The sequence below is a fragment of the Sesamum indicum genome, linkage group LG9, assembly GCF_000512975.1.
Source record: "Sesamum indicum cultivar Zhongzhi No. 13 linkage group LG9, S_indicum_v1.0, whole genome shotgun sequence".
NCBI lineage: Eukaryota > Viridiplantae > Streptophyta > Magnoliopsida > Lamiales > Pedaliaceae > Sesamum > Sesamum indicum.
In genome coordinates, this window is record NC_026153.1 from 7745337 (window position 1) to 7763861 (window position 18525).

The window sequence follows — 18525 nt, forward strand, 5'->3', positions numbered from 1 at the left end:
CCGACGCGACCGTCACCGACACGCGTTTCGGTGCGGGAAGCAAGAATGCGGGCTTTTGGCTAGCGAATTGGATTTGATCTTCACTAAGCGGGTTGTGGGAATTACTGATGCTGTTCTTGATAGGAGATCTAAATCTTGAACCGAGGTGGAGGGACTTTGGGGAGGCGGGGTCCCGGGATTTTTGGGCGGAGAAGGGGCGGATACGGAGGTTTAGGGAGGAGGTGAGAGCTAAAGACGCCATCTTTCCGCGGTGGCGTTATGCTGTTGTAGAGATCTAACCTTATTTGAGTGCGTCGATATCAGTTCGGCAGCGTGTGTATATTGAAGTGTAGGAGAGAGGAAGGTGGGGCGTCAGATTTGGATCTGACGGTGGGTATGGGGCTTGGAAGATACGCTCTTGGGGAATTCCGCCTGAGATTTTTGTAAACTCCGCCTCTGTTGCTGTCTTCTTCTGCAAAGATGGGACCTTTTCTGCAGAGGTGGTTTTGTGGTTTGTGCTGTACTAACGTGCGCTCTGCCTAGAATTACTTTTCTCCTACGTGGAGTGACGGAGTTAGTAAGGGCAGGAGTGTTGCGCTAACGTGAGCGGGGTGTGTGGGGGTGGAGTTGAAGGTTACGTGGCCAGGCTTCATTGGCTGATGTGGGCTTTAGTTTTGAAAGTCGAATGTCTGGAAGTCAGACAGCGGAAAAGGAGAGGAACAAAATGACAAGAAAGGGCTTGGGGGGTTTCCCTGCCACAACAAGTGCACCTGCACCGTGACAATATGCAATAAGTGGGCCCACAGTTATGCGCTTTTTATATATAAAATTATTTGACACTCATAATAAATAATATTTCAAATTTTATAATATCTTATAAAATAATATATATATATATAAATCAATACATCATATTTTAAAAATCAAAGAAAGCAACAAAAACAAAAAATCAACTTAAGGTATTCTTAATATTAAAATAAAAGTGGTGTCATAACATTCGTTTGCGAAAGAAAAAGGGCTTATATATTAATATAGATATATTATGAATAATAATAATAATAATAATAATAATTAACTTAGGATACTATCAACATTAATATTGCAGTGTCATGACTGTCGTTTATTAAAAAAAATAACTTTTTTTATATATTATTTATGATAATTATCTAACTATTTATATAATTAAAATATTTAAGTTAATGTAAACATTTACGAATAGGCCAAAAAGTCTATTTCAATCTATCGCACACAAAAAGTATATTTTTTTAGTACTATGATTCCCATCGGTAAAAAAAAATTAAATTACATGGTTTTTAATTTGAGATTAGCACATAAAAATTGTATAATTTCGACTTATTTTAAATATAATAAATAAACGAAAATAATTTCTTTTTGAGAAATATTGAAACTCAATCTCAGAAAAATGACAAAATATGTGAAAAAGACGAATTACTTCAATTAAATTAAAACTCATTCAACTAATTAGTATAATTTTTGGTGAGTGTAGAGAATGGTCAATAGAAAAAAGCCCAATATAGCTATATAGCTCTTGTTGGGCCACTTCGTTTCTTGTTGTGGCCCATTAATATGGGCTGGACACCTATTTTATGGGATTTGGGCTCTACTCACCTCCACTCCAATTTATGCCCATCGCATTATTCTATCTGAAATCTCACACCAATCACATAATTATATATTAGGTCTATTATTATGTGATTGATTGGAATTTTAATTAGACTTGATTTTAATAATAGTTTTTTTTGTCTCTCTAACATTTATTTTTATTTAATTTATTTCTAAATATATGTACTGTACTTATAAATTTGTCAAATTAAAATAAAATAGTACTAATTGTTTTTAAAAAAACCAATTTTTTAATTATCTACAGTATTTCCATATGTAAATAAAATAATAGCGTCGAGGATAGATTATTAGGCACGTAGCAATAACGCAGTTCATTCGTCGAGTATATATATATATATATATATATAGAGAGAGAGAGAGAGAGAGAGAAAGAGAAGAGAGAGAGAGAGAGAGGGAGTGACTTCATTTACATGCAAAATTTACGTAATCATATAAATTAAGATCCCACATCACAGTAAAATAAATAAAAAATTCCAGAAAATCATGTCATGTCATGTCACGTCACATATATATATATGTATATGTATATGTTAGTTATGCATGACAATAAAATCTTCAGGTGATATGATTTTGAAAACCACTTACTTTTAATTCTAACCCTAAAATATTAACTATTCACTTTCTATTTTCTTCTCCAAACTCACTCCCACAAAATATCTACATCCCTACCTAAATGTGTGTATAAATGAATGCATACACACATGTATCCTTTTTACATAGATTTTACGTATAAATATATATAGATATATATATCCACATACATCGTGTTTTTAAATTATAGTTCTCAATTGGAATTTTTTAATTAGAGGGGACTACAAGTACCACTAGTTTATCGTTAACGGATCAACGTTATATTGGAAAAAATGCAAATTACCCCTCTGTAATATGGAAAAAGAGCAAAAATTTCATATAAAAAATAAAATAGCAAATTATCCCATGTGTTTTGAAAAATAAAATAAATTATCCTCCCCCTATCTAAACCATTGATTGGGGGTAATTAATTTGCTTGATTTTCTGAAATAGATGAGAGTAATTTATTAATTTTTTTTCACAGAAGATATTTGTTCATTTATATATCATAGAGGACAAATTACATTCAACCCAAATTATATTGTTCTCTATTTTTATAACAAGTGTGCCTGCACACACACATGTACAACGTACATATGCATAATATGTCATTACTGCGCATATGCCTATACATATATGACGCATATAGATATTTGTCCATCTATATTCATATACATCATAATATATATACATATATATATATGCATGCAGACACATATATTGTAACACGACATAATTCATATATGTACAAACATATAAACAATTTATTATATATTAATGGTTCATATATATTTGATAATTTAACGATCCACAAACAACAAAACATCATAGAATGTAGTTATGAATGAATCGACTGAGCTGCACTCCATCCATCCATCCAAGAATTAGAGCGCAACCCTTTTGTTTGTAGATACCTTTTTTCTACCAATCACTGAATTTCTTTCATTCATATATATATATGTGTGTTGCCATCTTTGGGAATTGGGACAAAAAGTGAAAAAGTTATGATGATTGCAAGGACCCTACCATTTAGGTTAAGTAATTAATGTAACAATTAGCAAGTCCAAATCTACAATTAAGAGCATTTGCTGACTTTCTACTCTTTACTTGCTTGAATTTAAGTGAGGCCAAGTGGACATATCACCTAAGTGATTAAACCCCATTACAAGGAAGAATCATCTTCACTATCAATTCCTCATCCCATGCCCATTTCACATAATCATAACGGTCTTGTAAATGTCCTCTATACTCGATGCGTAATGTATTAGATCGACTGATCGATAATTAATACATATTCTGTTCTTAAAATTAGGAGTGTATGTTATTCATATATATATATACATTTAAATTCAATGCACAAAATATCAGGGGTAAATTCTATCGACACCCAACCCCTTGAAATCAGGTCAAATACCTTTTGTCTTTTATAAAATTACAGCCACACCCTAAGGGTGTTAGTGTAGTACTTTTCAGGGAGTGTTTATGTAAATTTTGCCTTTAGATAAGAGATATAATTGTAGTTGTAATTATGATATCAAGCAAGGTAGTTTTAATTTTACAAAAATAATATAAAATATTTATATATTTTTATCCTTTCTCAAAAAATATAAATATAATTTATCCAAAAATCAAATGTCGAACGTATATAACTAAGCATCATGCCTCCCATTAATGAATTCATCATATATATAACAATTTAAATGCCGAAATTTCAATGAATTTTACTCCTAGAAAACATTAAATGAATTTTTTTTTTTCCTTTTTAATTTCTGTTATGTGTATATATGTCCATGCATACATGTAAATTGGAGGAGAGAGTAAAGTAAAATACATGATCATCAACGTTTATATCATAATTACATGATATAGCCCACTAGTTAGGACTTTATTTAGCTATTTTTGACATTTTAATCAACACAATGAGTACATTTCTCTAACTAATCCTAACTGTTCTGCCGACAACTTACATGGTCTTATCAACTATGATTATTTGCAACTTTTACAGCCACCTTGGAATAACAGAAAATCACTAGACTAGGTACACTTTTACTGCACCTCACAGCAATAACTAAAACTTTCTCAACAAATCTATACAAAACAAAGGGAAATTCTAGCTAGTCCGAACTCAGTTGGATTACATGTGTATTGATTATACGTGACTAATTATATATAATAAGTACAATAACATTTGTGATGTAATTGATTTGATAAAATCGTTTAGACCTGATTCGAATAATATTTTCCTAGAGGACGAGAATCGGACCACTACAAATTCATGGGATTGTAAGAAATAGGACAAAGATATGTATGGTGGGGAGGGTAAAAGGTTATTGAACTTGGAAGTCAAGAAAAGGAAAGGAAGGAACATCTTTCATCAATTCCTCCAAATCCCAATATTCTTCCTCCACTCTTAGTTCTTGTTCTCCTTCCCAATAACCCCCAAAACCCTCCTCATTTTCCACTTTGATCATGTTGTTAATGTTGTTGTTACATTGGTTGAGTACTATGTTGTTCATGTTATGAACAATGTTATTGCTACTTCCACTCCTAAGCTCAACTAAATTTTTGGTATTTGATTTTTCTTCGATGGTGTTTGTGCTCGCTAGGGGTGGAATGTCAAAGATATGATGATGCCCTTCCATGCAGACATTGCCATCACCACCAAAGATCGCGTTGTTATACCTATACGCACTACTTTCGTTCCCAATCTCGACTTGTGCAGTGTAGGGTTGTACGTTGGAGTACAACCCTTCGCTCGGAGGCATGTAATTAGGGTTCATGTGGTGGAGGGTTGGAAAGGGATGGACATTCACGGTGCTGATTGTGGGAGTGTGATGCATGGTGGATAAAGACGAAGATGATGATGATGATAGGTTAACTGAAGTAGAGGATGATGATGATGATGAGTCCATGAACATAGCCATGATGATGTTGTTTTCTTGCATGGTCACGAGGAGCCCTTGATGATCTCCCATGCCTTGATGGTCTATAGGGTCTATCGATGAATCGCTCGTGTTTGGCGATATTATCGAAGAAGATGATGAAGTCTTGAGTCTTTTCTTTACTGTTGAGTTCCAAAAGTTCTTTATTTCGTTATCGGTACGCCCAGGCAAACGTGCCGCAATCTGAGACCATCTGTGAATATGAAAATAAAATTAAATAAAAATATAGTTTTTAATAAAAAAGATGTAAAAAAAAATTATCCATACTATTATAAAGAAAAGAAATGCTATAGACACAAAGTGGTAGTTTTGACAACGTTGCACTAATTTTATGTGATTCCAAAAATACTTTTCAATCAATAAAATAATATACTTATTCAATTTTTCAAATTTTTTACATTAACTTAACTACCCAATTATATATTCTACATGTTTTATTCTTACTTATAACTTAATTTAATAAAAACGTGAAAGATTATTTATTATACGCACTCAAAAATGATTATAAAAAAAGAATGGTGCGAGCAGCTAGTCAATTACATGGTTAATTCATATGAAGACTTTAATCTTGTCGATGATTCGATTGAGTTCGTGATTCTGATCCATCTCTTCATCTTTGATCGCAAAAGAAAACTGCTTTTTAGAGTTCATTTAATATATACATGTCATATGAATAATTTTTTTTACATGAATAAAACGGATTTTATACACATATATATAATAATAATATGAAATGTAATATTATTTTGCAAAAAAAAAAATTAGATCGTTTATTCTCAATTACGATAAGTATACGCGCTATATTACTATATATATATTTATTTATATTATATAATTGCTCCTTAAATATATAATATTTAATTTTGATATTTTATTATAATGTATTACCAGCTAGTACTGGTAGTAATTAGTACAGCAGGACGTAAATCAAAGAGTTGATTACTTGGTTGACAAAATTCACCAGTCATCATAACTTATATTCTATCACAATATTGTGATTAGCTTAGACCTATCTAATTAATATATGTATATTAGAAAATTAAATACGTATATATTCGTATAAAGTAAGTATAATACATTTATTATGTGTTGGTCACTTTCTTTGAACTGTTGTACTTGTCATGTGAGTAGTTCAAATTCGATTTAAGTTAGAATTTTCTAGACGGCACGTGTTAATGTAATGATTTCAATCTTTCACCGTTAATATATCACTTAATTGAGATTGTGTTAATTATGCAGAAATTGAAATATAACGAATTATTATTTTTTGTTGCAATTTATTGCATTTTAAATTATGTTTAACATATGAAAAGTTAAATTATTTTATGTATTTAAAAAATAGTTATATAGGTACGTAGGGTTGTATGTATAATACAGATTTACCCTAGAAAATCAAGTAGAACGGTATAGTGCAAGAAAAATGGCAGACCTGTTGCCAAGAATTGAATGCAGGTGGATGATGAGCTCTTCCTCCTGCGGCGAGAAGGCGCCGCGCTTAAGATCCGGCCGGAGATAGTTGATCCACCGGAGGCGGCAGCTCTTGCCGCACCGCTGGAGGCCGGCGTTTCTAGCGACGTCGCTCCAGCATCCCTGCCCATTTGTCAGCATGTACCTCATGAGCTTCTCGTCTTCCTCGGGCGACCACAGCCCCTTCCGTAGCTTCTGAGCGCCGTCAATGGGGTGGCTATTCTTGCCGGCGGCGGATGCGTCTGCAGGCTTCCTCATTATTATTCCTGTTCAGTGATATATCTGGTTTTTTGTTGTGTTGTTGATCAAGCTTTTGATCCCAACTGTTTGATGTGAAGGAGTGGTGTCGGATATATAGACAGAGAGACAAGAGAACAGGAAGTGTGTGTCTGTGTGTGTGTGTGTGTGTGTGTGAGAGAGAGAGAGAGAGATGGAAGAGGCTTGGACAGAGTGGGAAAATGATTACCATGATGAGGATGATGGTTGTGGGGTTTTGTTGCTTAGAAACGGGGAATTGGGGGTTGTCAAATTTGATTTACTATTTAAGTTACATACTATTAATTAATCGTTAATAATAATAATAATTCTTCATGCACTTCCACAAAGTACAATTTTGTGATAGCATAACGAAATTATTGCACTATTTCATACATGAGAAATTCTAATTCGAACTCTACTCGTTCGAATTTGAATTAATCATGTATCAAGTATAATATACTTGCTGTATGATTAATGTACAATTTAACAAAAGTGACCAATCACCTAACAAGTGTAAAATACACTTGTAAATTCAACTAAATTTAATTCGTGCCAAAATTTTTCTTCATGTAGATATATAGAATTGATTTTACATGAAGTGATTTTCGTACATATGATCACATAATAGGATATCAATTTAAATTAGAGTACGTAGATTAATATTATAATACAAAATAAATAATTACTCGGTACATTATATATATGAATAATTCTGATTTAAAGATCATATCAATTAAAACTATCCATTACGATCAAATAAAATTAATCCGAAAATTTAAGTTTTGACCAGTCTAATTAATATTTGTCATAGCTTAACTATGGCCCTAACTTTTTTTTTTATCTAACTTGCAAAAACAACGACTAATAGTTATTACGTAACACGGTCAAATAGTATTTGCCACGATTTTTTAATTTTGACTTTTTCTAGTGCAAACTATTTATAATGTGTCAGGATTTTATTGTATAATTGTGTTTATTTAATAATTTAGGATGATCCATATATATGGATATTATATATATATATATATATATATATATCACTACTCAAGATTGAGATATATTAATTGATAAAAGAAGATCAAATAACATACAAACTATAACATAATTGATGATTAATTGGATTCCTAAGATCTTTTATTTATTTAATTAAGTATACAACATCATATTAAAAAATTTAAGCTATAAGCTACAGATGCGAACACATTGGTGGGCGATCGATCCCAATAGTTACAAATATTTGTCCGACATATATTTTTTGACTCAAGGGTTCGTTCTTGATTTTTATGAGTTATATACAATTCTTACAGTGAAAATATATATTTTGACAGGATCAACGCTCGCGCTAATTATTCAAATGTTTGAACACAAAAATTTAAACGTACGTATATTTCACTCAAATTTAAATTAGAGGTTTTAATTATTCTATGAACAATATACATATGCATATGTATATATGAATCTGCCGACCAATTATTAAATATTAAATTGGAAGAGATGATGAGTCTAAAGAAACGGTTTGGACAAAGATCGGTAGCATTGTTCTTGTCTTTGACTCCATATATATTTTGTCTTTTACCTTTCATCATCAGATTCTTCAGTTGCAAGACAATCATTAAATACACACACACACACATTTCTACATATGACATATATATATATATATATATATATACTCCATTGAATTTTATTACCAAGCCAAGAATTTAGCTTCCAACACACATAATCTTCTCTCTCCTCCCACCCTTTATTTCTCTCTCTAAATGAAATCCCATGTCATGCAACCACACGTGTATCACAAGATAACTAAATACATGATGCCAATAACATAATGGAATTGCATATTTGTCCAATTTTTAGGGGCTGCTGATCATCCAAAGATCGATCCACACTTTTCAGCTCTCCTCCAAAAAGGAGTGCAGTAAATGGAAATTCATGATTGGAATTCCTCAAAATGGGGGCAAAAACAAGAGAAAACAAAAGGTTCAGCCCTTTACAAATAGTGTCTGTGCTCAAAATTTGAGGGTTTTGATAGGGTCAAAAAAGATGATTTATCACATTCGACAAATCCCATTCAATATATATGACAATGCCCATCATAATGGGATGATTCTTTATTTCTTTTTATTTTTTTTCCCTGAAGAAAATAAATAAAGTTGAAAGGGCCCATATCAATATAAGGTTGTGAAAAATCTAAGCTCACTTTGATGAGATAATATTTGATATTGATTCGTGCCGGAGTCGTTAACAAACTACAATTTGAATTCACTTGACATGCTGTAAAATTTAATATTGATCTTAATTGAAATCGTTTATAAATTGGATATATATTTCAATTTAAATATAAAAAAAAAGTTGTATAAACAACATGTTAGACTCGTCGAAGTGGTCTGTTATGGATTAACAGTCAATAGAAGTCCTTGAGTTAGATCCCCCATAGTTATATTGAAAAATATATCTCTAACGGTGTCCAATGTTTATAGATACCAATTTTATGTGTCATACGGGACAAAAGTGGTAAAATCTGAACTATTAGAATATTAATCGACAGATATATAAACATATGTTCTAACTCTAGTCGAGTAAAAATACATGATTTTTTTTCCCTATTTTGCTAGATTCTCATCTATAGAACTTGTATAACCCCCCACCCCACCCCACCCACACACACATTGAGTGAAAAAATAGCCGTTTGAAATTTTTTATTATAAATTAGTGTTGCATCTCGTATTTTATTTAATTACATAACATCTACATTATTTATATATTTTAAGAAAATATTTATAACATCATTTCATAATATAAGATCGAGATTACCAAACAATAGACACATTTATTCTATTATTGGTAGATAGTACCAAGTTCAAGAATCGTGGTATTAAATGCACGTAAAATCAATGAATATATCTTTTTCAGTACAACTAAAATAAATGAATATATTTGAACGGACCATATGCTAAAATAAAACGTTGATATATGCAAAATTAAACATTAAAAGTCGTCCTCGGTTGCTTAAAAGTCCAAATATGTATGTGCATGGGCCCAAATCATGTGCAATCAATGTTAAACACATTGCATGGAATCAACATATACAACTAATTTTGTGGTTGCTTATGTTTCAATAAAGGTACACAACAATTCACACATGAAATTAATACATATATATTAAGTGAAGTTTCATCTAAGCAACCCACATTAATTTGTATTTGGACTTGAGAAATGTTTTTACTTCTAAGAATTCAAATCACAATGAGGAAAACAAGCTCTATATATGTTCCATTCTCGATCAAGTTTGATCAAATTAAATTATTTACAGAACGAGTGTGTTACGCTTGCTATATGATTAGTTACTTTTTGTTTACTGTACACCAATCACACGACAAATGTATTATACTTGTCGTGTGATTGATTCAGATTTGATCGAACCGGGTTTGAGCTATAATATGATGTGCCTTGCGACTTAATTGGTACCTTATCTTGTTGTGCGAGGTATCGATTTCGTACGGGCCTCACTGTTTCATCTTGAAAATGAGTATCGCTAGGGAGAGTGGGCCTTGCGATTTATAAACCACCTAAACTCTTTGTTTACAACTAGTGTGGAATGCTAATATTTTCTAAAAAAATTATAATATAGTTATTCGACACTGTTGTTATTATATATAAATATTATATTATATGAGTATTGATATGTACACATATATATTCGGTAATAGGTTTATTAGAACTAATATTGGTAATAATTTTTCAAGTAGTTTTATGGAACCAAAAATATAATACAAGAATTAAATAAAATTTTTGTCCAGTATCTAATTCATATTCAAGTATTTTATTCATTTATCTCTCTAAAGTAGCGAATAGGTCCTATAACTTATTAATGTTTTGCAATTTGGTATCAATAGGAACAAAAACCCTAAATTAAAATAAGCATATATGGTCCACATATTTTTATCCGGCAACATTTTGTTAATAAATTTCAACTACTAAAAAATAAAAATTAAGACGTTACAAGATTTATTTATTATTTAAAAAAATAAAAGATTAAAATATTAAAATATAAAAAAAATAACGAAAAATTAAATTTAAGGGCTGTATATAATATGGGGACAGGAGCAAAAAGAGGAGAAAAGACATTGAAATGAAGTAGGGCGCAACAGTTATCAAACTTTTTGTGATGCTTTGAATGTACTGTTATCCCGTGAAAGATATGTCCCTCGGCATATTGATTAACCTCCACAGTAAGCAACCTGCAGGCCGCCTGCCTACTGCCTTTTTCTCACCTCATCCATCCCACCCCAACTCATCATGATTAGGCAAATATGCAATTTTAATTCTTTAATTTATGGTGGGTAATATTTTTTATCTGCACGAATCGATTTTCGTAATTTAGTCTTGTAGTTTTTAAAATTTGGCAAATTTCATCCTTTTCCAGCCAATTTGAATTGCACGTGACTTGCACATAATTAACCCAATTAAATTGCAATTTCAGTGGCATTTTTTGTTCCGCATGAATTTATTTACAGGACTAGAATTGAACATAAATTGCAATTTTTGACCAAATTAATCGAAAAAGACTAAAATTTCCAAAATTATAAAGTTACAGGACTAAATTCTAAAAATCAATTTGTACAAGACTAAAAATGCCACCCATCTTAAGTTACAGGATTGGAATTGTAATTTTCCCTCATGATTAAATCCTTCCACAATTAACCCTCCTGCTAATTATGGTTGTTGTTCAATGTAATATATACTACGTTTATCAATTATTGTCCCATCCCATGGATGCAACTTAAAACATTCATAAGTTGAAACGCAACGAATGAAAAAATTACGTTAGAGCTTAGGGAAAATATACCACGTGAATACATATTAAAGGCGTTAGGAGGTTTTTGCAATGATAGTCGGTTTTAGAATTATGAAAATATTTCAGAAAAACAAGGTAAGGATAGTGAAGTTACTATTTCGACCTTCTATTGGTGTGTGGTTCTTGCTAAACTCTTTTTAGGTATATTTTCTTTTTTGTTCTTAATTATCTTTTTTTATTCTTTATCATTATATATATTTTAATGCAATTTTTGTTATGGTAGAAAATAATTGAAGTTTTTATATGTATTAAAATGTTAAGTTTTGATTCTTTAGTCGTACGTACGAGATAAGCATTTTCTGAAAAGTTGTAAAAAGGAAAATGCATTCTGGAAATGTTCTTGCACAATGCAAGCCCCCAACCAATATCACTCTAATCTGTATATCAGCCAAGCACACACGTTCATGGTTTAAAATTGTGGTATCGATGATAATATCGATGGATATTTTTTTTATATTGATTGTGGCGTATCGAAATATTATCGGACGATATGAGACAACATATTGTACAATGCTAAAATAATTTCCAAAAAAATAGTATAATTATATATATATATATATATATAAGTATAAGTACCATAAATTACTCCATAATATTACAAATCAAAATTTTTATCACATCAAGTATTTATAAAGTTAATTATAGAAACACTTAAAAAATTAATACATAAGAATAAAAAAAATGCTACTTATAAGTAATTGTTTATAGTTTAAGCAAGATTATTTCGTATGGCATTAGTATTGGCAAAACATGGCACTCGACTAGCTAGAATTAGGTTACAAACTAATAGTTAAACCATATAGATAAGGATAAAGAGAAGACACAGAAGTCATGGTCGGCTCTAAGAATAAAGTACAATTTTGAATAATATATAAGATTGAACGATTATATCGAATCAACACCGACTGACCCAAATACGTGTTGGCCGATATCCATGCACGCACACGTAATTCACATATACAATAATATAGAACTAGATAGCCAAATTATTGACAGAATTCGTGGACATCATGCCTTTAGAATTGCCTTAGGAATTACCTCCAAGGTGAGAGCTGGTCAAGGCTCTTTATTGAATGCCCCATTTGGAGTTGCTAGCCTATGTGCACAAGGCAGACAACAGGCGTGCACACATGCAGACGATGATGGCACACACATACAGCGCAATTTCAGTAGTTGATGCTTGGCTTGGCGTCTCGGCAGAGTAACGGTCACTCGCAGCCAAATTCAGTCGATGCCATGACACTAATATACTATCTGCACGAGCACTGCTGAACAATATCGACATGATGTGCGCCAAATTTATTCTCCAACCTTTTTTATTTCAGAATTATTGCTTAATAATTTTTTTTTCGAAGAATTTTAAAAAAAACCAACGAGACCTAACTCAATTGGCGAAACTGAGGTTCTATGATTTTAGAGGTTATAGATTCGAACCCCAACAAATGCGTGGGATGTCGTCTGCTGTATAACAGGAGTTGTTGTCTACAGATACTATAACATTTGGGAATATTGAATTATGAACAAGTAGATTAATAAAGCAGTAAATCAACTGATTGGTCCTTTAGACATTAAAGTAAGGCCCAAATCCAATCCCAATACAACACATTTTAACTTATTTTAAAATAAGTTACATTTATTTATTAAGTATCATTTAATGGAAGTGCACCGATAATTACATTGAGTTATACTCTACATTATTCCTATTTTTAAATAATTATATATGCATTCACTATAAAATATTAATATTATTTGTACAAACTACACTTATTTTTAAAATTATATTTACTACGCCTAAAATTTGCTTTCGTTTAACAAACAAGTCTCTCTGTTAGTCAAAATTCACTAAATTTGCTGACATTAACAAAACTAGGTAAAAACTCATATTTATCCCTAATTAACTTATTATTGATTTATTATAAGTAAAAAAATCTTTTTACGATCAAATTATGTTTATATATTTTCACATATTAATGCATATCAGTATTCACTGTTATAAAGATAGTTTGGCCAAAAAAAAAAATAATAATTGCAATAAGTCAGTAATAAATTAATTTATAATAAATATTAATTTTTATTTATTTATTTATTAATATCAATCAATTTAATAAATTTTAATTAATATAGCCTCGGAGGGACCACTTTTGACTAAATGAAAAATTTCAAACCACAAGAGTTTACAACTTTACATATAATTAAATTGAAATTGAAATTTAATTTCAAGAAAAGGGAGACTCAAATTATTTCTTTTACTTAACAGCCTCTTCTTTCTGTTTGAATTTGGGGCCATTTTAATTCCAATTTTCAATTATCCACAGAAAAACTCGAACGGAAAACAATGCCGTTGAGAGTAACAGTCATGCCCACGCTCTCTCTCTACTTTCATCCAAAACCCCTCCTCCACCGCAAAACCCCTCGCACCGCCGTTGCTATCACCCGCCTTCTTTCTCTCTCTGCCGCTACATGTCAGCCGCGCTCAGTGTCTCTCAGGCCGTTCTCTGCTCTCTCCTCCGCAGCCGTTGAATCAGAGTCCTCCTCAATTTCCTCCGCTTATCAGAAGCCGAAATCAATTGACCCGCGGTACTTGTCCTGCTCCTTAACAGAAAGGAAGCCTCTCAAAGTGGCTGTACTTCTCAGCGGCGGTGTCGACAGTAGCGTTGCCCTCCGCCTCCTTCATGCTGCCGGTCATTCCTGCACCGCTTTCTACCTCAAGATTTGGTTCCAGGTATCGTATTGTGTTTCTTTATGATAGTTTTATAGTGAATTGATACCGACGACTGAGTCTTGCTGTTCTTTTTAACCCCCTCTATAGCAACGCTCTGGTGTTGAAGACTAATCAAATATATCAGTAGCTCTTTATTCAGAATTTGCAACTTACATAAATAAACAAGTATTAGATTGGATAGTCATCCACATGTAGGTGAGACTCGAATTGAAGATCTCTTTCAATATATCTTGGGGCCTTCGTCTTGGCATATACCTCATTGGCATTTTTCAGGGGCATTTAGTTGTAATGGGTTTGTCATGCTTGCACAATCTCATGGATGCACCCATGTAGTTCTCGAGACAAGGTTCAATATACCGTGGAACTTTACTATTTGAATCCCTATTATTGAACTCGTGGTATTATTTTAATTTGGCATACTATTTCAAGACAAATGACACTCTAATTGTCTTGTGATGCCGCTTCTGTTGTAGGAAGACTTTGAGAACTATTGGTCTGAGTGCCCATGGGAAGAAGATCTGAAGTATGCAAAAGCAGTTTGTGATCAGGTTATGATTATGCCAATTCCATTTGTATGTTCGTCATATGTGGATTTGTGAACCCTTCTTGACTTTCCATTTGAGTTTTCACCTTGTGAAAATTTTAAACATTAAAAATTTTGAACCACTCTCCAGTTAGTTATTCTTTCTGTTGTGTCGTGCAGCCAAAATAACTCTCAAATATGCTTTTATACTCAAATTCATTGACAATAATCAAGTTGTTAATTTGAAGTGAATGGTGACGTTGATCTGGCTAAGACACAGATTAGTGGGCTATCTTTTCATGAGTGTGATGCATCTGCCAAACCAGACCCACTGCATCACATATCAGTTTTTTTTTTTTGTTAACCTGAGGCATACGTGTGAAAATGCAGTGGAGTATTGTAGCCTTACCACATATATATAATTTTTACAGTCGAACTTCCTTACTAAATTTAGTCTATAGCTTATAACAGGTTGATGTACCCCTGGAAGTTGTGCATTTGACGGATGAATACTGGAATAATGTGGTAATTTCTTTGCTCTTTTCTTAATTATGCAGCTTTCTTTTTTTCTCATACCATGTTGAACTTTTAAACATCTCTGTTCCCTAAACAACCCAAAAATAGACTGGATAACTGAAATATAAAAGAAAATTTGATTTCTAAAACCAGCAGAATGATAGCTTTAGCTTCATGTTTCAGGTATCATATATTATTGATGAGTATCGATATGGCCGTACTCCAAATCCAGATGTCCTCTGCAATACAAGAATAAAATTTGGTGTGTTTCCGAATCCACTTGAATAAGTTCGCTTCACTCATTAGCATATAATTCATCAATAAACTTGTTTGAGTTTGGTTAAAGGTGCATTTGTGGACGCCATAAGTGGTATGAAATTTGATTTCATTGCATCCGGACATTACGCGAAGGTAGTTCACCCAGATAGTGGTAACAAAGATGAGCCTTCTATTTTGGAATTGTCAAAAGACATGGTAAGTGAGTACTTCACCTTCTCCACTATTCATGGCAGTTTGAAAATAGTTGTCTTCATATTCTCTATTATGTTTGGGTACCCTAATGCCTGCAGTTATTGTTTTACAGGTTAAGGATCAAACATACTTTCTTTCCCATCTTTCACAGTCGCAGCTTAAAGGACTTATCTTTCCTCTTGGATGTATCCAAAAGGTCAGGTGGGAATTTGTGTTTGGAGGCTGTGGGCATATAAAATACAGTTGTACTCTTTTATATAAGCTGGCACCTTTCTGTATCCTTATCCACTTCAGGTGGCTATTTTGATCACAAAAGGAATAATTATGGATGTGGTTGACATTCCTTGTTTCCTTACATTACTTTGGCATGGCCTGTGTTGTTGATAGTAAACTACTTTAACATGACTATCTTCAGGAAGAAGTCCGCGGACTTGCCAAATTATTTGAATTACCTAACCAAGATAGGAAGGATTCACAAGGGATATGCTTTCTTGGAAAGGTATGCTTTCCCTCCATTAATGTGCAGAACTTTGATGATCAGCATGATGAGATGATTGTGTAGTTGCTTGAGCAATTAAATTTGGTTGATTATGCTTAAGGAGAAAGTATGATTGCATTTATGAGTTACATTTTTTGTGTAACAATTGATTAGTTATGGCTTGAGATTATATGAAACACTAATTGTCGGAGTTCTAACCATTTGAGCCACAAAATCTCAATAGTTGTTGCTATATTCCCTGACAGAAGACTTGTTGGGCAGTTAAACTTTCTCTCATCTAAATATATTCATATGTGCAGATAAAGTTCAGTGAATTTGTTGCGAGACACATTGGGGAGAAAGAAGGTGTGATATTAGAAGCTGAGACGGGAGACTTCCTTGGAAAACACCGAGGGTTTTGGTTCTATACAATTGGCCAGCGTCAAGGATTACGTCTTCCTGGTGGACCTTGGTATTGACTTTTCTGTGAGTTTTTACTACAGTTGTGTGCTAGTTTACCGTTAACAATCTTCTTTATCCTATGCCCTGATACAGTCCAACACTCCCATTACATATAGTAGTAGGGAATTTTGAACATTTTGCTTGGTTATCATACAGGTATGTTGTGGAGAAAGATGTGAAAAATAATGTTGTGTTTGTGTCAAGAAATTATTTTTCAGTTGACAAAAGAAGGCGCATATTTCGTGTTGGATCCTTAAGATGGTTTAATGGTTCTCCTCCAAGGCAGATCAGTCAACTCCAATGCAAGGTATAATGTTCTGTTTCTACACACAATCATTTTAATGTCCATTAGGTTGTCATCCGCCTAGATAGGACAATGAAGAATCATTCACTTTAGGATTTCCTCGTCTGATTTAGGCAAAACTGATGTGTATCTATGCTTACGCATGGAGATATGTCGTACTCAATTGATGTTGCTGAGAGGGATATAAAATAGAAGAGAGATTGTATGCAATATTTCATCAGGACTAACGATTTAACTTTATTTCAGTTGTAAATGAAAGAACCTATTCAGGAGAGCATCTTGAGCGTCCAAATATTTGGAAAAAGAAGGCCCCAATAATCTAATCTAATAATTTGCGGCTCAAATGAACTAACATGGAATGCATGGAAACTATGAATTTTGGACCTATAGTGATATCTTGATGCATTCGAGAAGGCATGATAGCTCAAAATCTCAAAGTCATGGAAACTATGAATTTTGGACCAACAATGATGTTCTGGCTATATATTCTTTCTGAAAGGTTTCATGATGCTTTCTTTAATATATCATATGTTGTACTAAATCTATTCCCATTTTGGGAGCTTGGAGCGAAAATAATATTGTTGTCATTATCAGTACTACTATTATTATCATTATGTTATTGTTTTTGTTGTCATTACTGTTGCTACTGCTACTATTTGGTATGTATAAATATTTGTTGTGTGCTATATTTTAGGATTTTTAAGGAGTTATCTTAAGCTTCAATGCAGAAAGAAGCAGCGCTGCTGGACCTTTTATTTGTGATTTTCTGTAAGGAGGAAGAATCAGTTTCTTCATGCAAATCGACTATAAGAAAATTACTAATATGGTCCAAGAAATCCTTAAGGCCATAGAGATTAGGTTTCTTGGATGACAATGATTTATCCTGTTCTTATACAGAACTTTTGTGGCATGCTTGAGAGGAGAACTTTGAGATGCTAATGTGAGATCCTTTTGATTAGAGGATTTTGGACATTTTCAGGTACGTCATGGTCCTGGTTTTTACAACTGTGATGTGGCTATAGAAGTCAACGGAAATGGCCATGAAATTGCAGTTGTCAAATTATCTGAAGATGATCAAGGTCTGGCAGCTGGGCAGTTTGCTGCCTTTTACCAGGAGTCGACCTGCATCGGGTCTGGTGTGATCTTGGAGTCATGGGATGACCAAGGCTTTCCTGTTTGTGCAAGGGCTCTTGAGATTGCTAGAATGGAAGATAAATCGAAACTTGGGAAACCAGTTAAGATTAAAGTGATAGCACAGAGTAGGGACGAGGAGTCTGATCAGAACGAAAGCTTGAAGCTTAATTTAACATCAGTTAATTCTGAAATTGCTG

General features: G+C 32.8%; 2 protein-coding genes across 2 annotated transcripts in view; one reads left to right on the forward strand and one right to left on the reverse strand.

Annotated features, from left to right (window-relative positions):
* Window positions 3996-7038, reverse strand: LOC105171059 (transcription factor MYB46). Its single transcript, XM_011092064.2, has 2 exons — window positions 6565-7038; window positions 3996-5328 (listed from the first exon to the last, which is right to left on the reverse strand). Exons 1-2 carry the CDS (start codon window positions 6858-6860, stop codon window positions 4521-4523), a joined length of 1104 nt encoding a protein of 367 aa, XP_011090366.1. The 5' UTR covers window positions 6861-7038; the 3' UTR covers window positions 3996-4520.
* LOC105171163 (tRNA-specific 2-thiouridylase MnmA) overlaps window positions 13979-18525 on the forward strand; it is a 5143-nt gene continuing 596 nt past the window's right edge. Inside the window, exons 1-10 of the mRNA XM_011092189.2 lie at window positions 13979-14440; window positions 14914-14988; window positions 15435-15488; window positions 15663-15741; window positions 15826-15953; window positions 16063-16146; window positions 16366-16449; window positions 16749-16900; window positions 17047-17197; window positions 18174-18521. Coding sequence (XP_011090491.1) covers window positions 14054-14440; window positions 14914-14988; window positions 15435-15488; window positions 15663-15741; window positions 15826-15953; window positions 16063-16146; window positions 16366-16449; window positions 16749-16900; window positions 17047-17197; window positions 18174-18521 — 1542 coding nt within the window. The 5' untranslated portion in view covers window positions 13979-14053. The remainder of the gene's footprint in view (window positions 14441-14913; window positions 14989-15434; window positions 15489-15662; window positions 15742-15825; window positions 15954-16062; window positions 16147-16365; window positions 16450-16748; window positions 16901-17046; window positions 17198-18173; window positions 18522-18525) is intronic.